The sequence below is a fragment of the Brienomyrus brachyistius genome, chromosome 1, assembly GCF_023856365.1.
Source record: "Brienomyrus brachyistius isolate T26 chromosome 1, BBRACH_0.4, whole genome shotgun sequence".
Taxonomy (NCBI): domain Eukaryota; kingdom Metazoa; phylum Chordata; class Actinopteri; order Osteoglossiformes; family Mormyridae; genus Brienomyrus; species Brienomyrus brachyistius.
The window spans coordinates 1350214-1374281 of record NC_064533.1 but is presented as its reverse complement, the minus strand read 5'-3'; the positions used below and the strand labels follow the sequence as shown (position 1 = coordinate 1374281).

General features: G+C 47.9%; 1 protein-coding gene across 2 annotated transcripts in view; it reads right to left on the bottom strand.

Moving 5' to 3' along the window:
- Nucleotides 1–1824: 1824 nt before the first annotated feature.
- The window catches only part of immp2l (inner mitochondrial membrane peptidase subunit 2), a 147952-nt gene continuing 125708 nt past the window's right edge, over nucleotides 1825–24068 (bottom strand). Inside the window, exons 4-6 of one of the 2 annotated variants that reach the window (XM_048985649.1) lie at nucleotides 16149–16214; nucleotides 9179–9281; nucleotides 1825–2122 (exon numbers count right to left, since the gene is read on the bottom strand). In XM_048985649.1, the coding sequence (XP_048841606.1) occupies nucleotides 1979–2122; nucleotides 9179–9281; nucleotides 16149–16214 (313 nt within the window). In that variant the 3' untranslated portion in view covers nucleotides 1825–1978. The remainder of the gene's footprint in view (nucleotides 2123–9178; nucleotides 9282–16148; nucleotides 16215–24068) is intronic. The other variant, XM_048985735.1, reaches the window with a different exon arrangement.

The following is a 24068-nucleotide window of genomic DNA, read 5'->3' as shown; positions in this document are numbered from 1 at the left end:
AATTTTATTACTATACCTGCTGTGTATTGAAATTAAATTCCTTTATAAACATAGGCGTGGTTAAGGCATGTTTAGCTACCACTGTAAAGTTTATTATTCAACTGAGAGGTTATTTTAATTTCCTCGGTGCATCCACTGGGACGTTAAAAAAAGCAAAATATTTCCACCCAGCAGGAGAGTAAAGGATGGTGGTGTGAAAACAATCTTCACACATGAATAAAGAAACAACAGATTTTTCTTAAAAATTTAACAGTAATTAGAGGTTATACAGGAAGGGCACCCCCATTATCGCCATGACGATGACGCTGTTACAAATATCCGCATCTTACTGGCCTCTTTGGAAAGCGCACAGTAAAATAAAAATAACTCATTCTGAATGATTAATAATGGGTCCAAGCACGTCCTTGTCATCTTACACAGAGCATAACGTGTCCCTAGTCCCAGTCTTATATACTCAGCTGCATCTTCTGTTCCCTGTTTCAGGTGGCACTTATATCATTAACTATGATAATTTATTATTGATACAATGTATTAATGATTAATTATGCTTCCTGAGATAGGCTGCCGGCCCATTTGCCACTCTGACCTTATCCAGTTAGAAGATGATGGATACTTGTAATCGTTGTCTGCCTGCCTATCTGCTTATCTGTCTGCCTGCCCGCCTGTCTATCTGCCTGCCTGCCTGTCTGTCTGCCCACCTGCCTGCCTGTCTGCCCACCTGCCTGGTCGTCTGTCTGTCTGTCTGCCCAAATGTCTGCCTCTCCATCTGTCTGTCTGCCTATCTGTCTGCCTGCCCGCCTGTCTATCTGCCTGAATGTCTGTCTGTCCGCCTGTCTGTATGTCTGGCTCTCTGTCTCACGTAAACCTCACCTTCTGCCATAATGTCTCTGGTGATTTGATGCATCTATAGGGATAAGCAGTCATGCATGAGATGGATAACATCCAGGAAACTCCACATGACATCTCACACGTCTGGCTTTTATTATTTCAGCAACACATCGGCTGCTGAATGAATACGAAGGAAATGTGTGTATAAATGTGTGTTTGACCAACATGTAGCTGTAGGTGTAAATCAGGCCGGAATATGTTTCAGTAGGTCAGAAAGACACAGCAGACATGAGTGGGTGACAGACTGGGCCGCAGATTTATGCCTGCAAATGGCTGCGCAATTCAAAGTCAGTGTCACATTATTTTCCACTGTTCTTAAAGTGCAGTTTAGATTGGTCTGAACCACTGCATTTCTTCCACCACAAATGAGTGCTCTGGGTTTAGCACTGTGTGAAAATGGAGATATTCTGGCGGTTCGCAGTTTACAGAACCAGAGGGAATCCTCTCACACCGCAACCATAGCTTGTGCACGGCCTGACTGGGAAATATTCCGCGTTATTGACAGTAGGGGTAGGGTAAAGGAGAGCTTGTAGGGCACAAGCTGGTGCAGTGTGGCTCTCGTGGATGGACACAGGCATGCAGTGCTGCAGAGCAGGTGGCCGACAGGCAGGGGAGAGAAGCATGGGATTGCAGAAGCAGGGAGGGAGGGGGGCATTGGGCTCCTGAAGCTGTTCAGATAGTCCTGCCCTGTAAGACAGCCCAGTCATGAACGCTTCGCTTTGTACATGCATTTGTTTTATTTAACAAGAAGGCTGCGTGGCGCACTTCTTGTTAGCAAATCGGCACGCTTCGTTAGAGGAGAACCGTTTGCACAAAACGAGGCTAATTCTTTGATGCTAGTAAACAAACTGTATTATTAGAGCACGTTGGTAGCTGCACACTCAGCTCCGAGGGAACAGCGCAATCAAGACGAAACAAAAAAGGAATACAAGATGATTCTTAAATTAATCATAACAGAATTTATTTACGTTATAAAATGCTAATGCGTAACAGCCAGAGACACACATTGGCTGAAGGCTGGTAAAATAGGTGATGTTTACGCCTTTTGCGAACACCACAGGTGGCATGAAGCTGGCGTGTCCCGCCCCCCTTAATCCTCCTGGTCTCTGGGGGGCAGTCTGTCGTGGTGCAGCAGTGGTACGCGGCCCCCTGGGAGCGAAGGCGTGATTCTCTGCCAGCGGTGCGGCGGCCAGATGATGTGGGAGGCACGGCCATGGACGAGGCCCAGTGAGACCTGCAGGCAAGGAAGGCCGCCCGTCAAATTCGAACCCATGATTGTGTTCAATTCCAGTGTATTACTGGGTGTCCTGCCTGCTGGGCATACCGGTAAGATGTTTGCTCTATGCCCTTTTTTTGGGTTTGTTTTACCCTTCTCAGAAGTGGGCTTCTTCCCGGCGACAGTGAGGCATTGCTCTATTTCTTTGTTTTTTTTAACCTTCCTCAGAAGCAGGCCTTTTCCGGGCCCCAGTGTGGTATTAGCTCGATTCCCGTTTTTTATATACTTTTCCCAGAAGCAGACTTTTCCCCAGCCCCACCGCCTACTTGGCAGCAAAAAGATAAACCGCATTTTTAAAAACGAAACCCCTCGGTGAGACCTTCAAAGATCTGGTTTCCATGGCGGCCTGTGTGGTGGTGAGAGGCGCTGCAGGGGCCAGGACATCATCATCACTGGACTGGCTCTGGTCCCCAGGCACTCAGGGGCCCCTGGATTTGTGAGTTTGCGTTTAGTGGCGAGCCTCATAATGATAGTCATGATGATGAGCTATACTCACTCAATGTTTATATTCAGCACCTGCTCTTCTATAATAAAAAAAGGGGGAGGGGGTAAAGTGTAGCATGCTGAAATGAACATTAAACTAGCGTCGTGCTTCTGATGGGTGAACCTGCTTCTTTATGAACCCAGGAAGAGTCCCTGGCGCTGTGGAGGCACCAAGGACCGATCCAAAGAGGCACCCACCATCCGTAGGATTTACGACATCCAGAGCGAGAGGCATGGTTGCGTCCTTGAGAGTGGCCACTTTAACATCCCTCCAGAGGCAAGTTCAGCAGAGGCAGGCCCCAGGCAGACATATATTTTTCACCTGAGCATCTGTCTTCCCTGACAGGCAGACTGGGAACCGGGCAAGCAGGAGAAGACCTGTGTACAGCATTTACATGTTGCTGGAGGACAACACAATATCTCGCCTACCTAAAGCAATCAGGCTGCTCCTAGAAAGCTCCTAAACCTCACAGAGGGTGTTTTTTTATGTAACCAGGGCTTAAATTAAGCATGCTGATTACCTCAGTCTCACGATGCACTGGAAGTTAACAGAATATCACGGCACTTAAATAAATGCAAAGCGAAGTCATCCCGGCTAATTATGCAAATCAAGTGCAGTGCTACGCGATTGCTGCATGTTTGAGAGTCGTTTGCACGCAGTAGGAAACCTTGAGAAAACAACTACCCATAAAAAAATATATATATTTTCACAGAGGCTCCTTGGACACTTTAGTTTTTGACACACTCGCCCTGTGCAATTGACATATTTTGGTAACACTTAAAGGGCATTTTTCAGTTTAATATGACATCATGGCATTTTGAAAATCGATCCTTTCAGTCGATCACAAATGCGAGGACATTATTAAAAATGTGCTCCTGAAAGGCGAAGCATTTTAACTGGAGTCTCCACAGAGCTTCAAGCAAAAGAACTGTTTTTATTTTGTTTCTTATTTTTTATCTGGTTGAATATCGTGTGTTGAAAATGTGGGAATATTTCCACTGGACTCATCACAGAGAGCAGCTGTGAACTGTCATCGCTGCCGGGAGGGGGCTCGCTGTTTTGTTCATGCCTTCTCCACCCTCCTGTATCTTTCTCTCCTTGTCTCTCACATCATGCTTAATTTATGCCAAAGTAGCACATCCAACACATCAGAAAATCTGTCATTTTTTGACCATCCACACCCCTCCTCCCCCACCCCAGGCAGGTTCTCATCGTATGATTTATATGCCCACTGTAGGTAAGATCACACACCATTCATCGCAGTTGTGGCCTATATCATGGCTCTGAAAAAGATATCCCAGGCTGAAGAGCATGGACAAGAGGTCACGTGAAGGGGATGGGAATCCCCACAGCTGAGATATCCAAGAGAGAAGAGCTTGGAGGAGCAGACATGTGAAGGGGATGGGAATCCCCACAGCTGAGATATCCAAGAGAGAAGAGCTTGGAGGAGCAGACATGTGAAGGGGATGGGGAATCCCCACAGCTGAGATATCCAAGAGATAAGAGCTTGGATGAGCAGACATGTGAAGGGGTTGGGGAATCCCCACAGCTGAGATATCCAAGAGATAAGAGCTTGGATGAGCAGACATGTGAAGGGGATGGGGAATCCCCACAGCTGAGATATCCAAGAGATAAGAGCTTGGATAAGCAGACATGTGAAGGAGATGGGGAATCCCCACAGCTGAGATATCCAAGAGATAAGAGCTTGGATGAGCAGACATGTGAAGGGAATGGGAATCCCCACAGCTGAGATATCCAAGAGAGAAGAGCATGGAGGAGCAGACATGTGAAGGGGATGGGAATCCCCACAGCTGAGATATCCCAGAGAAAAGACCATGGACAAGTGGTCACATGGCAGGCAGTCATGGTATCATGGTACCTGTGCTAAGAACGAAAGGAAGGAAGGAATAAACAAAGAAAGAAATAGAAAAATATCTCATCAGCATATGAATCAGAGACATGGGACCATTATGACACTGAAACAAAGGAGCATTTAAATCAAATTACAGACAAACTGGACTAATCTCATCTCATTTACTTCATTTAATATGCTACCTATTTCATCTTATGTAATTTTATTTGTAAATGGAACGGAATTAGATTGAAGTAAAATCTGTTATTTTTTTTAAATTAATAAAGATTTTTTTCCCTTTTTTGTGGCATTTCATACCCGTGTAATAAAATGAAGATTAGATAATCTCTTAATTAAACAGAGGTTGTATTCCTGTATGATGTGGAACCGCCATTAAGAATCAGGATTTCATCATACCGGTCGTTCCACTGGGAAGGCCCTCGTTTTGCACCAATTTTTCCGGGATAATGTGCTGCCGGGTGTGCGGCTGTTTCCAGACAGAGCAGCATAATCAGGACATAATGGCCGAACGGGATAGTGAGGCTCCCGGTTCCCCTGGGAACGTGTCAGGCAGATGCACTGGTTTTGCTGGGAAGGGAGGGTTAGTCCCCAGCCTGTTCAAAGCCACCCCCTCATAAGGTGCGATTACTGCAGGTGATGACGTCATCGGCACAGCAGGTACTCATCTGTGTGCTTAATGGGAGCAGGAAGTGCCTGCATGAAGGCATGTGTTTCAGCACACGGCGCCGCCAAAAGGACGCTTTGCTGGCCCTGTTTCCATCTCCCCACAAGCACCAGTACAGAGCTCAGATGGGAACATGCCACGGGTGCAGGCCAGCATGTATCCCATAATGCAGCACAGCGAAGATGGAGGATCATTGCACAGCAGAGGCAGAGTGCTTGGGGAGGGCCGGCCTTTCACGCAGCAGACAGCCGTGGCGCCAACATCCTTAAAATGCCAGAGGGTAAAAATGAAGGGTCTGGAAGCTTAGTTTCACTGCTGCACCCTGAACTGCAGGCTCACGAGGAGAGTCTGTGTCCAGGCCTTTCAGGGGATAGGAAGGTGTTTGTATGTGTGCCTGAAACATTAAAAATCACAGAACTTAAGGAAATACTGTAAGGGGCTCTATCTGGGCACCGTGAACATTTTCGGGATTCTGGTAACAATTTACAAAAAAAAGATAATTCTTAGTCACTTCCCCAAACATTGTACAAACAGTGAGATTACACATCCTCTGGCTAACAGGGTCTGTCTCGGCTCAGAGGTAAACAAGACCAGCTTCCGTTAGTTAGATTCAGCAAAATAACAGTCAGCAGCCACCAGACTACGCAGCTGTGGTGATGTACATCTTTCAGTCACTTGAATTAAAAGCAATTAATAGCTTATGTTGCATATTTCACTAAAAGCAATGAGTGTTACTGTCACTGCAATTAAGGTCAAAACGAATGTTTGTTATTAGATGCTGTTTAAGGGGATGCGAGATTGATCCACAGAGGGAGAGATGCAGACAGCCACACTGACTGCATGACAGTGATGTACACACACACACACACACACACACACACACACACACACACACACACACACACACACACACACATACACACACACAGTTTAAAATCCAACAAACCCGGGACTTCCTTTAGTATCTGACTCTCACACACATCTTTCAATCTCTTCATCTCCCTGGAGAGTCCTGAGACTGTCTGGGATAATGGATGTGTTACAATAATAGACAATGACCTGGGAGGCTGGCAGGATCACTTTTTTGGGAAAGACGTTTGGCTTGGAAGACGTTTGAGAGGAGAGTGTGTTGGAGACCACAGCACGATCCTGCTGTGGGCGTCACGCCCTGCATGGGTTTCACGTCATTGGAGTTCCTGTCTCCTGCATGTTCACACCCACGTTTACTCCCACTTTCACACCCATGTTTACTCCCACTTTCACACCCACGTTTACTCCCACTTTCACACCCACGTTTACACCCACTTTTAACGCACATGTTCACGCACAATCTTCATCCCATCTGTGTGTGTGTGTTTTTCACAGCTCGCTGGTTCGCAGACAAACGGTCACTTGGGATCACACCTGGCTTTTTCGTCTGCCTTCAAGTGCTAGTGAGTTTAAGCCCCCATCTCTGAAAACAGTCCAGGCTGAAGATTAAGTTCAAATTCTTTCACAAGAAAATGGACTTATGCACCAAATCAAGACGGTGAGTCCAGTTTTAACATTAGCCCTGTTCCAGAACTCGGTCCATTTGAGGGGCCCTTGTTCGAGGGGCCCTCATATTACCAGTGGGTCCCCTGAGAGGCAGATGGTGTGGCAGAGCCTCAATCATATGAATAATGCATTTAATGCACTTTGCAGAACCACCCCAGTAATGTCCAGGAGGCCGGACGCAGCCGTGAAATCCAGCTAAAAATAAAATAAATAATAAAAAGCTCTGGGCAGGTGATACATATTTATCCATTTTTTTCGGCGGCTCTAGCTGTCCATCTGTATCCCTGCCCGGCGCCCCCGGTGGCCAGTGGGTAGATGTCAGGAATCATGCACCTGGCTAGCCAAGTGTCTGGAGGAGGAAATGATGCGATGTTTATGCCTGCATTTCCAAAAGGGGGAGGGGTTTGAGAATCATGGGACGACACGGTGAGGCTGCCGTTGTCGTCCTGGGTGTTATGACAGCTGTCGGAGTGTTCAGGCCATTATCATCAGCTGTTATGACACATTTATGACGATGAAGGCATAGTGACAAACACAGCCATGATTGTTTAGTCTGGCGGACTTCCTCCATGACACACACAGACACACACACGTGTGTGTACTCATATCTTTGTGGGGACTCTCCATTCATTTCTATGGGAAAAGCTCCAGTCCCAGCAATGGCAACCCTAACCCTTATCCAGCCCTAACCTTAACGATAGGTAACCATACAAAATACAAGATTCTTTTGTTAAAAATTGCATTTTCCCTTGTGGAGACTAAAAAAGCAGCCCCCACAACATCAACAGGTTTTACACACACACACACACACACACACACACACACACACACACACACACACACACACACACACATGGTCCTGGCCTCTGAATCATCAGGGTTAAGGTATTAAATTCCCATCCAGCTCTTTAACAATTCGGGCATCAATATAATGAAAAAGTTACATGTCATGCCTTGTATTTTCTTAAGTACCCCCGGGGGGGGGGGCACAATCAGAACAGCAGTCTCATCTTGTCACTTGTGTCAGCCTCATGTTAATAAACTGCAGATATAAAACTGGCCTTTGCTAATGAGCGAGCCTGAAGCATACATTATCCCGCGAACTAAACGTGCACACCGGGCCTGCCTCCGCCGCTTAACAAAGACTTCGGGATGCTCAGATGTGTGCTCCATGATCCGCATCATGAATTATTTACCATCTCTTAATTACTGGCACTTTGGCCGGCTTTGCTGGAGCACTTCAGTGAAGGAGCCAATTTAAATTGAAAACTGGACTGTGGATTTCCCCCCCCACTTGGTGGTCGGTTTATGCAAATGTTAAACAAAGCGGCCACATGTGTGGCTAGGCACCTCCTGAAGTCGGCTCGGCGATCTATGTGCCGGCCGAGCGAGTTAAAGTCTTTATCCAAGACTGATATGGGTTCAAATGGTGGGTTTGTTGAAGCATTATAGTCGGTGATGAAGCACAGAGAGGAAGAAATAATTATCCAGGCACTTAGTAACTGGCATTTGGGGAAAAAAACATGTTAAATGTCAAGTACTGGGTTTAAAGATTTCAATACAGAATAGAATTTCCACCCTGTGGTGGATTCTGGATCCAAACAGTTTCTTCTGTTACCCATTATCTTTGACTAATGAAAGCTCTTCAGGATGCATCTTGGATGGGATTAAGATCAAGAACAAAGGCCACCCTGCAATACGACCCAGTTCCAGTTGTATGGACAAACGCTCAGTTGGCCGTCAAGATAAACCAAAGGACATTTTGCATGCATTCATTGCTGAATTGCATCTTATGTAATGCAGACCTTTCATGAACAGACACCGTTATGCTTGCGGTGCAATACAGGACAAAAACACGGATGGTAACATGAGACAGAACTTGGCCGCATGCTTAGAGGAATGCAGGGACAGGTTCAGCTAGACCATCAGTGAAATATCTAAAACGATGTCATGCGCATGTCCACCTTCCCATTGGATTAAGTGCCACATATACTCTTAAGTGCTGGCGAATGGCAGAGAGTCTAACATCTAACCCGGTCTGGAAGGTTGTTTTGGTCTAACGATCCATGGCGTGACGCTGGCTCTCCTCAGTTAACTGGCTCCTGACATGCCAGTGTGTCATGACATGCGTCGCCTCATCAGCAAAGGTAGAAGATGATAAATTAAGTACAACCTGAACTAATGATGAACCCGTTGTTGCCTTTAACAGGGCAGGAACCCGAGGCTGAAGCAATTCTTTTAGTTTATGAATGTATTATGACGCAAATGACGTTAAGAACACAGAGTTGTGGTACAGCCCTGTTCCCCAGGAAACCCAAAACACCAAGGATACCTGGTACAGGTGTACTGCGAGCTGGGAGGGAGAAAAAATGTGGACTATTTGGGGAGGGACTGGGCTGAGAAGGGCTGGGGTATAATCCCAAATGGTTAAGAAATGGGGCTGGGGGTGTCACTTACCGGCCCAAAACTGTTGCTGTCCAGGCTGTGGCCATGGTGGTCGCCCTCTATCCAGAAATGGCCATCTGGCACCTTCACGTACCGGTTTTTATATCCCCGCGTCCTGACAAAAGCAAGCAAGCAAGCAAATGAACAAATAACTTCCCAGCAAAGCCTTAGACTGATCTGAGATCATCCCCCAGTAATCTCAGTAAGTCGAGGCCAGCCCCGACATGACGACCCTACAGCGGGTTAAGGCGGCCCCGAGGTCTGTCTCTCCAGCTCTGGCCTCGACCAGCCGGGGGGCAGCGGGCAGCCGTCGAAAGGATTACAGATGATTGGAGGACTCAGAGGTGAAGCCCCTGGCCGGCAAAAGCAAACAGACAAACAGACAAACAAACGGCTCAATGTTGCAAGGACTACATCCATGTGACCTGAGTTCACCCATCAAGTGACAGAAGCTGCAGGATGTGAAGCATGAGCTGGCAGGCAGGCTTTATGGCCCCCTGTGTCCCTGCATCACTCCTGTGAGCCCAGTCATGGGCTACAGATGATATCGCTGACACATGAGAGAGGGGTTCAGTCCTGGAGATTTAAAAGCAGCTCCGGTCCACAGTACTCGCGGTTTAATAAATGTTGTAATTTTTATGTAGTTCTCCTGCGTAGCAGACAGTCGTCTCCATGGGGACGTACACAGCTCGGGGTTTGACTCTATGACTATTACAGAAGGGTAATTACAGTCTGTTCCGGCCCCGGGAGGACTGCCCCCATGCTGCGGTCGGCTCCAGTCCGCTCCGGCCCCGGGAGCACTGTCCCCACACTGCGGTCGGCTCCAGTCTGCTCTGGCCCCGGGAACACTGCCCCCAGGCTGCGGTCGGCTCCAGTCCGCTCTGGCCCCGGGAGGACTGTCCCCACACTGCAGTCGGCTCCAGTCTGCTCTGGCCCCGGGAACACTGCCCCCACGCTGCAGTTGACTCCAGTGCGCTATGGCCCCAGGAGAACTCCCCCCACACTCTGGTGGGCTCTGGCCCTGGGAGCACTGCCCCCACGCTCCGGTCGGCTCCGGTCCTGGGAGCACTGCCCCCACACTGCGGTCGGCTCCAGTCTGCTCTGGCCCCGGGAACACTGCCCCCACGCTGCAGTTGACTCCAGTCCGCTATGGCCCCAGAGGAACTCCCCCCACGCTCCGGTCGGCTCGGGTCCCGGGAGCACTGCCTGCATGTTCCGGTCGGTTCTGGCCCTGGGAGCACTGCCCCCACGCTCCAGTCCTGGGAGCACTGCCCCCATGCTAAGGTCAGCTCCGGCCCTGAGAGCACTGCCCCCACGCTCCGGTCGGCTCCGGTCCTGGGAGCACTGCCCCCATGCTAAGGTCAGCTCCGGCCCTGAGAGCACTGCCCCCACGCTCTGGTCGGCTCCGACCTCGGGAGCACTGCCCCCACGCTCTGGTCGGCTCCTGCGCAGATGCCGGTGAAGAAAGGAAACATCCGACTGGACTTAAAGATCCTATAAGCTGCTTGTTTGCCCCTCAGTCTCTCCGAGAGTATGACAGACACTCTCCCACCGTACCTTTGTCTCACAGCTTACTCACAGTCATCCAGTCTGCAAGACTCACTGTCAGCCGCATTGTTACAAGTGTCGCCGCAAGGGTCGGCGTAGCGCGCGGCGTGTTTTGTGGCGTTTCCCTGCATTGCAGCAGCGGGGGCTCTCGGAAGTCGGAGAACTTCTGAGCCGGTGGGCCGTTCGACTCAGGGCCATCCGGGACTCTTTGCTGCCCTGTCACTTTCTAATCTGAGCCTAAGGAGGAATAAAAGCGAGCAGGCCGCCCTCAGGGGTGGAGCTGGGAGATTGCTTTAGACAGCTGATGCTCAGCAACTGCCGCTGACGGTATAAATAGCTATGGGCTTTGGGTACAACCAAGACAGGGGATAACAGATGCTAAAACCAGTAGCTGACACTTTTGTGTCTGCCGCTGGAGTGGAGAGGAACCAGGTTCCAAGACTATCGCCCTACAAGGCAGTAGCGGGCTTAAGATCTGTACCCAGTGGCCGTAGCATGCTCCCTCCTGGACCCATTTCACAGCTCGCTTCACAGGAGTAAACTCTTATCAAGAGCCACCTGCCTCAGCCCACTTTCTCCTGGGAACCCAGTGCTTAACCACTACAGATTAGCATCATTTCAGCACCGTTGCTACGCTAGTGCTACACTACTTAGAATCATGGCAACTACAACATCCATGGCAGCCCTTTTGCCTGACCTGGTTCTGGCCAATAACATTGCAGCGAATGACAGAGGTGGAACAGGCAGGGAAATACTTCTGAGTACTCGAAGGAAACACTACACAGAGACAGCATCATGCTTTAGGCGTCCGAGGTCAGGTCTGGGGGGCGCGGGTACTCTTGCTGATACAGTGGGGCAAAAAAGTATTTAGTCAGCCACCAATTGTGCAAGTTCTCGCACTTAAAAAGATGAGAGAGGCCTGTAATTTTCACCATAGGTAAACCTCAACTATGAGAGACAAAAGGAGACAAAGAAATGCAGATAATCACATTGACTGAATTTTAAAGAATTTATTTGCAAAGTACGGTGGAAAATAAGTATTTGGTCACCTACAAACAAGCAAGATTTCTGGCTCTCACAGACCCGTAACGTCATCTGTAGGAGGCTCCTCTGTCCTCCACTCGTCAACTGTATTAATGGCACCTGTCTGAACTCTTTAGCAGTATAAAAGACACCTGTCCACAACCTCAAACAGTCGCACTCCAAACTCCACTATGGCCAAGACCAAAGAGCTGTCGAAGGACACCAGAAACAAAATTGTAGAACTGCACCAGGCTGGGAAGAGTGAATCTGCAATAGGTAAGCAGCTTGGTGCGAAGAAATCAACTGTGGGAGCAATTATTAGAAAATGGAAGACATACAGCACCACTGATAATTTCCCTCGATCTGGGGCTCCACGTAAGATCTCACCCCGTGGGGTCAGAATGATCACAACAATCCCATAACCACACAGGGGGACCTAGTGAATGACCTGCAGAGAGCTGGGACCAAAGTAACAAAGGCCACCATCAGTAACACACTACGCCGCCAGGGACTCAGATCATGCAGTGCCAGACGTGTCCCCCTGCTTAAGCCAGTACATGTGCAAGCCCATCTGAAGTTTGCTAGAGAGCATTTGGATGATCCAGAAGAGGATTGGGAGAATGTCATATGGTCAGATGAAACCAAAATAGAACTTTTTGGTAAAAACGCTACTTGTCGTGTTTGGAGGAGAAAGAATGCTGAGTTGCATCCAAAGAACACCATACCTACTGTAAAGCATGGGGGTGGAAAGATCATGATTTGGGGCTGTTTTTCCGCAAAGGGACCAGGACGGCTGGTCCGTGTAAAGGAAAGAATGAACGGGGCCATGTATCGTCAGATTTTGAGTGAAAACCTCCTTCCATCAGCAAGGACATTGGAGATGAAACATGGCTGGGTCTTTCAGCATGACAATGATCCCAAACACGCCGCCCGGGTAACGAAGGACTGGCTTCGTAAGAAGCATTTCACAGCATTGAGGTGGACTTTTGTTACTGACCAAATACTTATTTTCCACCGTACTTTGCAAATAAATTCTTTAAAATTCAGTCAATGCGATTATCTGGATTTCTTTGTCTCCTTTTGACTCTCATAGTTGAGGTTTACCTATGGTGAAAATTACAGGCCTCTCCCATCTTTTTAAGTGGGAGAACTTGCACAATTGGTGGCTGACTAAATACTTTTTTCCCCACTGTATAACGAGGCAGTTAAGTGAAACGCTGGGGCCCAGAGCCAAGCCCTCTTAGATGACATGCTGGATCCAGCTAACAAATGACATGCGGCGGAGATCCCTCAGCCCGTGAGCAGAGATAAACGTTCCTCTGCCAGTGGCACATTTATGCAGTCAGAAAAATAACCGCCCAACCCAACATAACTCTTAATCCAATTCATGTGTCACGCATTGGAAACTAATAGTTTTATCAATGACGCAAGACTGTGCCTGTATGTACTTCAAGGGGACCCTGAGCGAGGTAGCAAGTCAGAATCTCAAACCTCCTGCATTTGTATTTTACAGAAAAGTACGTGCATGAAATAATAAGGGGGGGAGAAAAAAATTGTGTGCTTTCATATCCCTCTACTGGGGGAAGTAATTTAGAACAAGGCCAACTTGATGATAAGTCTGTGATGCACAGTGAACAAACGCGTGTATTTATCATTCGAAAGGCTGGCTGGTGCCAGGGGTGATTGGACAGCCCCATGCTTTTCACGGGCACATTACTGGGATCGTGGGAAAGTGGGAATAACAAACAAGTGCGTGAGGACCACAGTGCCTCGGAGGGTCAACTCATTATGAAAATGAAGAGGAGCATCACCTGTGGGATTCCAGTGAACCCAGTGATCCTGACGCCCTACAAAAAGCTGGGGAAGGTGAAGCTGGCAGCAGTGGCCAGGAGGACGGAGGAAGGCTCATCCGCCACGCACTCTCTGCAGCTTGACATTTGTACGCCGCATTTCATTCATCACAGGGCTCCGTGGGTCGAGCCGCGCGCACTCTGCTCCGCCGGCGGGGGGAATATGAATCGTGGAGCCGCAGAGCCGTAAAACTGCTTTTAAATATTCATTCCTCCTTTCGTCCTGGGGGAGCCCGCTTCAGAAACGTGTCGATTTAAAATGCGGCGTCGGTATTTAGGACTGATATAGTGGCACGTGGAGCGTCTGTGCGAGGAGAGGACGGGTTTGGGGACGGAGAGTTTGGCTTAGAGTCTGACATGATAAATCACTGCTCTGTCAACCTTCCTGTTCGCGCATCCGTGAGGAAACCTTCAGAATAAGACTTTTATGCAGACAGAGCTCATTCCATGGCCTTCATCAATGGTGTGGTTGACGTCAGAAGGAGACCCCCCCCCCATCTTAAAGGGACCCAACCATGACAAAAAAATGAGGGGCAGCCACAAACTGCTTCTTCATTATGTCTGTTTTTATCTCTGTCCTCTGCCGGGTTCCAGTTATAACAGGTACAGCTCTGAGGACTTACAGCAATCAACAGGAACTGTGGTTACTTCCGAAAACGAGTTTGGGCATGACGTTTAGGAAGGGCGACTCCACAGCTCAATATCAGAGCTAATTAATAATCACACCATGAAGTGTGTCACTGTATGGAGCCCTATAATATTGTTTATATGTATCAGACTAAACATCTGAAACCTGTTACATCTGAAGTGCATCACATCCTGAGAGAACACGCTGTGTACGATCTGTGAGTGTGTGTCACATGTGCCTGCTGAGGACAGGCCTATTCATGGATCCTCTGACCTGGCACCTTTTTACGCTAAACAGTAATAAGCAGGAATAGGCAGCATTGCTGTCTAATCCTCTGAGCTCTATCCCTGGACTCCAGCAGCCTTTTCTGCATGTCTGCTAACTGTCACTTTGATGTCTATGATAAGAGGCTGTCCTTCCTCAAGACAGACAGAAGCCTTATTGCTGTAGAACAGCCTTTTAGTCCCAATGGAGCTTGCCTGCCAATTAACCTTTGAACCATATCGATATCCCTACATCCTTCTGTTATTAGGGTACTTCCTGTTATTTTTTTCCTGTTCTTAGGAAAAACGTCTCTGTGTTTTAAATTTCGAGGTAGAGCCTTTCAGGAAGTGGGCTGAATCTGACGACTGTCATGAAAGCCGTGTGGGACTGCTTTTATCCGCTGAGGCTGAGCGTACATCACCACGCGTGTCACACCGTGATCGTCGGTGCGGTTCTCCATGAGGAAACAGGCACTGTGGCGTCCCGGCAAATTAAAAGCCAACCCAGGCGATCCTCCGGGCTACGGGAAAAATAAACACCTAGCATCAAACAAAATCCCTCCAAATTAAAATCTCATTATAATGAGCATCAAAGCTCTCGTCAGGATTAAACTGGCAGTTTGGTGTATGTTTAACACGATGATAAAGAGTAATGCACATGAAAGAAGAACAAGATTTTTCCAGAACCATCTATTCCACCATTTCTGAGAGAACAAGCGCTCCCAAAGCAAACAGGACATAAAATCATACTGATGTGTTTCACCTTAAAGTATTTACCATGTCTGCTTTGTTAAGGGCTACACTACAGAGTATTAAAAGGAAGTAAAGTATTTTATACATGATAGAATCGACACTTTTGACAACAATAAATGGAAATGCTGTTCCCATGTGCCTTATATTTACTTTGAGGCAGTACCTGTTTCCGTTTCAGACATCGTAGTCAAGGGACCAAGGTGACCAGGACTGGACCGATCACTTGGTTTGGGTTTAAAATGGACCAGGGGGAGAGTTTTAACTTTATAACTGCATATTGCACATCTGTAAATCTGTTTCAAATCTGTAAAAGTTCTACTTTTTAAATTTTATTTATATTTTTTTCATATCCCTTTTAACTGTATACTTGTTTATTCCTTCTTAACTTATTGTAATGTTACACAGTCAAAAGGGTGGTTCAGGATACATTTCACTACATGTTGCACCTGTATAACTATGCATGTGACAAGTAAAGAATCTTAAACATCTGTCAAAAGCCCTAAATCTTCTGGGCAAATTTGTGCTTTAGGCTTGCAGGTATCCTCCCACAGCCATGAGGCCATTCAGATGCACAGATGCGGAGATCAGCCTTCCGAACAGGAACGGGGACGCCTCATGTTCTCAGGGTCCGCATCTGTAATTACTCCATCCTAATTCATTCTTAATGACACGCTCGTTGTGTTTTGAATTAACGACTGTGAAGCGATCATTAAACATTGACACCACGTCCTTTTCACTCATATCAGATCTGGGATTCACAGAACGTTAAAAAAAAAAATCTTCCACTAAAAAGACAATTAAGTAACTGAATAAAAACAGCAACAAGTGTTGCAATCCCCCTGTTACAGTGTTTGAACATACATCGCCTCCAACATCAGAAGCAACTGAATCTCTGCAGAACTGAAAGCAGAGCTTACTTAACAAGGTCTCCCTCCAGGCCAATCACCCTCTTGATGATCTTCTGTCGGGGATTCTTTGGAGACCTGGAAAGAGAACAGCATATTGAAACAAATATGCTCTGATGTTATAAGACCATCCTATCCAGGGTGCCCCCGGCCCTGAGTCCTGTGCCTCTTGGAACAGACCCCAGACTGAATAAAACTCTGTATTTGACAAACAGTTAGGGGAAGATGGATCGATGCAAGGGGGTTTTTTGCCTCCAAGCTTTAAGATGATGTACTGTATGCAATACAGTTATACAAGAAGTTCCAAAGACTGATGTCACCAATGGGTCCTTGAGCAAGAGCCTTAACCCCGAACTGCTCCAGAGAATGGCTGACCATGCTTTCTGGAAAAGGTTGTGGGTCGGTGCCTATGTCCAGAAGGTTGTGGATTCAAATCCCACAGCCAGCAGAGTAATCATGTCACCATTAGGCGCTTGAACAAGACTCTTAACCCCATGTGCTCCAAGGACATTTGATGCTTTCTGATACCAAATCTAAATCTACATAGAGCACCAACAAGGATTGTTGAGGAGCAGCAGAAGATAAGCACAACGGTTGAAAGGCACCAAGTACCTTTGGATCATGGATGGCCTCCAAATGTGAGCTGGTAAGTGTGTGTGGTGCAAAGGGGACAGAGCCCACCATGTGCAGTCTGACTGTGGCTGTGGCTGCCCACTGGAGAGGGGGAAGAGACTGACCCCTCAGACCTGCTCTGAGGTGGAGCGCATTTCCTTGGCTGGTGCAAGCAGTATTGAGCTAGATGCTCCAAAGCCTCTCATCTGATTAGCACTGATTACAATCATGTTCGCTTTCTGGAAAACAAAGCTGATCTCTCCGATGTTTACTAATGGGATTAATCTCTGCATGACAGTATACGAAATGCCTGTCAAACAAATGCTGTCCCAACTGCCACCCCCTCAATACTGTTGTTGACCTCACTCAAGTTCACATCGACCCAGATGAGGCGCCAGCTGAGACGCGTGTGCGCTTCACCACGGTCTTCGTGCGAAAAAACCTCCTCGGCGCCTTACAGAGATGCTTAGATAAACAGGACCGAACCACCGGTGCATAATGCAAAGGACAGTGCAGACCGCTGTGCTGATACTTCTCTACCAGCCTTTTGAAATGCACAGAAAAAATGAACAATTGCCTTTAAAACAAAATAAAATTGCAGTAAAAATGAAGCAGGGGAGAGGAAGGGTCACTTTGACCAATTGCAGGTGTTTTCACAGAGAGGACCCTGCATGCCACTGGGAGGCTGTATGAACGGCCCCCACACAGTGAAGACGGGGGATTCAAAACCACAACCCACAAGCGGTGCGAGTGAAACCCCTGAAGCCCCGACACACGTGTATGAGCAAACAGGGGAAAAAAACTATCACAAATGACCAAAGCAGACCTGAAATAGAATAAATCTGGAACTGCAAAGCAAATTTAAAATGGCTTTGCTGTAAATTTACATTTATCTGATGCTTTTATCTAAAGTGATTCACAATAGAGGGAATGGTTACACTTATGTGGGGTCTCTAAGATAGAAACCCACGACTATAGCATTGTTAGCACAAGGCTCTACTTGTTGGACTATGGGAGCAGTAAACTGATGTAGCCTGTGGGTGTAATACAGTATCAACTTTATGGGAGGCTGCGGGGATCCAGGGAAAGAGCTCAGAAAATGACAGCAAAGCTGCCTATTCCTGTTCTGACCAGAAGTCTCATTGGCTGTCACAAAGTCCTGTTGGCCCCACCCTCCTCTTTCTTTGTCATGTGGGGGCGGGACCAAGGAACCAAAACCTTCACATCAGGCCAAGGACTCCAGGCCAAGGACTGCCTTACGCCCTGAAGGTTTTCACAGAAGTTCACAGACGTTCAACAGATTCCTGGTGGGATCGAACCAGACACATTATTTGTTCTTTGGGTCTCCTTCGTTACCACAGGAATGTTAGTTAAGCGCTCTGGTACCAGGGCAGGAGACCAAAGCCTCCCCACGCAGAGCCGTCATTCACCCCCACGAAATCCATCTGTGGAGATGGGCCAAATCCAGACCAAATGCGTGTTTGTTAACAGAGGTGCGATACACTCCCGCGAGACCGTTCGCTTGTTGATTTACGATATGTGAGGCAATAAACAGGAACCGACATGGGGGAAACACGCTCTCTGTCATCAGAAATATTTGCGATGAAATTATCGGGAAATTTTTACTTGTATAGCACTGTTTCCCAACCCAGTCCTCGCGGAACCTCGGACTATCCACATTTTTGCTCCCTCCCAATCTCCAGCCAATCAAGAATGCAGAATACCTGGTACAGGTGGGCTGGGAGCTGAGAGGAAGCAAAAACGTGGACTGTCTGGGGTTCCCTGAGGACTGGGTTGGGAGACACTGATGTACAGGGAATGCAACAGCATTTAACTGCATATATTATATATCAGCCGGTTGACAAACGTCCTCTGCAAAGGCATTTAGACAGCGACCCGGGGAACTGCCTGCAGGGGGTCAAAGATCTGCACATTACATCATGGAAGTCCAGTGCATACAATGCTGCTTCATTCAGGAGGGCCCCCCAAGCAGCTACACATGGCAGCCGGGCCGACCTGGTCCTCGTCTGCCTCTCTCAGCTTCCCACCTCATGCGACAGCGACAGGTACTGAAACCTGATTTCCTTTTAAGTGCCGTCAGACAGAAATGACTCGTCTGGACGACTCAATTTTCGACGCAGCAGAAATTATTACATCAAGACGCTCAGTGGGAGCGGGTGGGGGGGCAGGAATATATAAGTAGAATTATGGAAGGAGAGCAAGCAGCTGCAATGAGATGCAGACACAAACACATTCGACCATAATCAATAGATTAGCCTTCATGCTTGACGATGTAGATGGACATGGTGCTGGTCTTCAGGCATGAAAGTGGTGCTTCACATACATGCCATGAGAGCCATGTTAGCTCTTGTCTCTCTGGACTGTTAGTGCTCGCTTTGTACGTGTACCGGCTGGAGCGAGGATTTAGCCATTTTCTCTGCGCGGGATTCTTGACGGAAGGAGGTGCAGTTCGGACTGTTTAGGGCGTGACAGACGACGCGGGATAGTCATCCTGATTGGCTCCGGCCTGCCTGAATTCCCTTTGTTTTATGTCTGGCGCCCCCTACAGTATATTTCGAGTGGACCTTTGTGCTTTGTCGACCCATCCCTGCCACACGTGCAGAAAGCCCAATTCCCTGAATCATAGGCCAGGCCGCGGCCTGAGAAAACTACCAGGGTGAGCAGCGAGAGGGCGTGCGGGTAGGACACTGCACGTGCATAAACAGAAGGGCTCCTGTCATCTACGGGCCCGCTGAGTATGCAGTGTGGCTATCCGACTCACTCCCCACCTCTGCCATGCCACCTGAAGGCCCCAGAACCCCAACACTGAAACAATGAACCTGACTCTCAGGTTAAAAACTCCTGTAACCTTCCTGAAGGCAGGGGTGCTTCCTGACTCCTCCAAACGGCCTTCCTGTTCATATCTATTCACTACCGTCACGCACCTCTACCTGCATCATATTACGCGGTGCCACATGTCACCTGTGGACGCCATCTTCAGACGCTGAGAGCTTGACAGCATCCTGCGGGGCTGGTGCATTATTAAAATCCACCCAGGGGTCTCGGCTATATGACAGGCACCGGTTTTAACGCGGATGGAGAAAAAGCAGGATGTCGGATTGCGTGAGGCGTAGTGTTCCAATGAAACAGGAGTGATGGAGAAATTAACATTACAGCGGACTAGCTAGCCCCCTTTACTTAATCTAAACATATATATTTCTTTGATATATATCCGTGGTAAATGGTTAAGGCTCCACAGGGAAAGAAATAGAATAAAACCTGTAGGTTTAAAAATTCCAGGTCCAAAAAGCTATAGTTCGTTTTGTTCCCGGAGACGGACAGCAGTACGCAGGGAGACGTTCTCCATGATGGACTGTCCATCTATGTGAGTGGCAGGGATCTCCATTCATGCAGGCCTGTGAAGCTGTCCTATCTGTCAGCCACTGGTAAATGGAAAAACAACAGACACATCATGGTGAGCTTTGGGCCGGGAACCTCCCCATAACTCTCTCTTTTCTTGCCCTATTAAATTGCCATTTCACCAGCGTCCCCATTCAGACATCGTGCGCTGCATTCTGCCTATGTCCAGGTGCTTATTACTGCTATTAATGAGTTAAGGGCGGTAATGAATCCCTTCAAATTGCATGACTAATTGCCGTCTCACTAAGAAACACCTTAAGTACAGATGCACCGATTTGACTGAGACAGGTGGAGGTTCTTCTGCATGGAGAGACACACTTCAAATAAGTGAGCCGTGCTGCCCCAGAAAATGATTTGTTTGATATTGCAGGCAGGGCTCAGGAGTAGCGTTTAGATAATTCAGTCTCTGCTTTGTACCTGCATTGTCTTTTTAATCTCTCTCCAACGAGCGAAACAGGTGCACAGCACTGAAGCGTTCGGTTTAACCAGTGTTCAGAAGCTCAACTTTTGGACAGGATGCCACAGGATGACACACCTGCTGTCCCTTCTACAAAACGTGTTCTCTTGTACTTCATAACTCTGCCATCTGTCGACACGACATTTGTCCCTGTGACCGATGTAATATACTAGTCATCTTATTAGTACACCTAGAGGAAACTTCACACATGAACCACAGAACCAACACCAAACGGGGCTGGTGACAGGTGTTTTTTTTGTCTACATAAGGCCAGAATCGTTCATTAATCGCCAAGTACTTTTACATATAAGAAATTTACTTTGGGGCATCACGCAAAACAGTCAAGGACAATGAATATAATAAACTTCTGAACATAAATATAATTATGTGCCTAGTGCAGATCATTTTCTTAGGGCGATGTAGCTGTGTAATCAAGTGCAGCTTTAGCGTACACTGAGAGAGGGATCTGAGCTACTATCACGATGAGGAGGAGGAAAACAGCAGCTCTCTCATGGCAAGACTCCTGCCCTCAGACATCTGTTAGTATTCACACGCTTGACCACATGGGAACGCGGGAAGCACACCTACTGCTCCGCTGCGTTAGTCAGCGACTTCGGCTCTGTTTCTGCTCAGAGTGTTGCTACTGCACAGTGCGACTCTGCTACAGTCAGGCGTCACGCGCTTCTGCAGAAGGAGCCTAAAGATGCTGCCGTCCCTGTTCATGCGGTTGTGCTTGGTGACCACAGTTTGACCTGCTGTGATCTTCCATACCTGGGGAGGCCCTGCTCAGAGGCTGCCCCTCCCCGATCCACAGAAAACATACACCCAGCTAATAATTTCCTACAGTAAGTGACCTTTCCCTGATTATAGATGAAAATTGTTTCAGAAGATGCTCTGAATCCACCAGGACTATAGCTGGAGCCTCTGACCACATGCAATTCTGGTTCTACTGGAGTTATAGTGTCATGCACCATAATAGGGCCACCGGGTTCATGTAGGCTGCACTTATTTTACCCCAAACAAAAATGTGAGAGTAGCTGGGATGGAGCCCAGCTGTGCAGGGACACCCTTCACCAAACAAACAATCTCCATCATTGTCATATAAACACACGGGATATTTATCTGGCGGCATCAGACATCCTGTGGACAAGCTAAACAATGAATCAATGTGGCTCCCAAGGTAAGCAGCCCAGATTGTTGTGGTTACTGCCGGCGTTTCTGCCAGACGCCACGCAGCCACTGGACCTACATTCGCAGCCACTGGACCTACATTCGCAGCCACTGGACCTACATTCGCAGCCACTGGACCTATCCAGGTGCTGAAAATGGTGTAATTTGGGAACCAACCCGAACATGCGATAAGAAACAACATTATAGCATGTGAAAAGCGTCCCTAGTGGGAGGTGGGGGCTGTGAAGGCGGAGGGCTCCGCCAACGCTCTGCTCGGAGAGTGGAGGAGACGCCGACCTCCTGGGAAGGCCTCCTCTCTCCTGACATTTGTGTGTTCCTGATGGCTGCGCTCTGAGGCGAGGCGGAGGCTCGCTACCCTGGATCAGCCAGATAAGCCTCTCTGTGGTGGCAGGGGACTCGGGGTGGGCATCGGGGGCCGCCTTTCCTGGACACAGCTGGGCCCTGTTTGAACAGCACAGCTGAGCGAACGCATCTGCGCTCCGCCTGTGTCAATGCTGATATGCTGCATGGGGTTTCCCAGCCATAGCAGTGTGGACCGCAGGGCCTGGAGCTAACATGCTGTGATCACCCCAAACAGTACCTGTGACCCCAAAATAGCCCAATAAGAGTATGCACAGGCACTTCTAGTACCTATTTAGGCAAATGTTTTTGTGGGGGAGTGGGGGTGCTGGTGTCCTGCATTTATTCATGGGGTGCAGCCCCCCTAAGGGTCAAATCCTGGAATTACCCCTGAGTGGAGGAACACAGAATGAGAAAAGGAGGATCCTAATTGGAACAGCACACTGATGATCTGTCTCGTCTGTGTGAGGAGGACATGGTCCCCGTGAGACAGCAAGGTGTAGACAGCAGGGTGTAGACAGTAAGGTGTAGACAGTAAGGTGTAGACAGTAAGTTGTAGACAGTAAGGTGTAGACAGTAAGGTGTAGACAGTATGGTGTAGACACCCCTGGACCAGGAAGTGTGCAGCAAGAGCTTGTGGACCCATATTTTCTAGCAACTGTGAATCTTAAGACCGCATCTTTGTTCCTTTTGTTTCCATAGTGACTGAAATTATATATATCTGTTTTCGGGGACACAACCATTGTTTTCTTGAATATGTGGTATCCGGTTATATTTAACGTGCGATTTGGCTTTCAGAGAGGTACATATGGTGTGAGATCCACAGTCACTGTGCCAAGCGATTCAAACGGTCCATAGTAACATCTCGGCCTGTATTCGGACTTTGGGGATGCTGGTCATAATCACTATTGTTGGGGGGGGGGGGGGGGGTGGACATCATTAATCTGAACCTAACAGGAGCCCTTAGGAACTACTGTAGGAGGTGCTCACTTCCTGAAGCTATTGCCCAGTTTTGACCCTTCTGATATCTTGTCAGCCTCCATTTTGCTGCTCAAGTCCCCCTCAAGCTAGACGGACACCAAGGTAGGTCGCACTTGCCTATCTGGTTTTCCATTATGTGGCATACCTGTTGCTGTTCGAATTTGTAACATATTCTGTGTAAATGCTGTTTATTTTCGCTAAATTCAGTCTAGGCTAAAACAACAGAGACCTTGGTCTTATACCAAAATTATGGTGTGATTCCACAAGCAACCCTGGGGGGTTTATCAGCTCAGGACTCAAGTGTCAGTGTCCCACAGCGGCAGGTCAATGAGAGCGTAGCAAGATGGAAAACGACTGGCCAGACCCCCGTAGTGCGTGCCTCCATCCGAACATCATAAAATGTCGTTACTTTGATCTTTTCTCTTGTTTCTGCAGCTGGCATGCGGCAAATGCTTACAAGAACGATGGGAGAGTTTCTACATTTGACCCAAAGGGAAGGGCTAGACACGGAGCTTATCTCTGTAAAACACAGGATCTTTGACAAGGGCACTACTAGGAACTCAACATTACAGTGAACTAAGTGAACAAACCGGGAGACAGCATAGACACAAGCCCTCGGACATCATCCTACTTCACCCTAATTACTGCCAAATAAATCATGTCGTCTTTACAAGTGGCTACATAATAGGAGCTATAAATTTACACCAGATGACATGACGGAGCCTTTGTTGACGTATTGACCAGAGTTCCAGGGTTTCCCATACTGTTCAGCATTTTGCTAACCAAAGCCTTGTAGATTTGAGTACATTCTTGAGCAGATTACATAATCAGATTCGTTTTGGTGAAAACGTCCAACTCCCTGGTTAAGCAGCAGAGTGTACAGAGCCTTACGAGCAGCATGAGAGCAGCATGGTGGCGTAATGCCTCTCCTG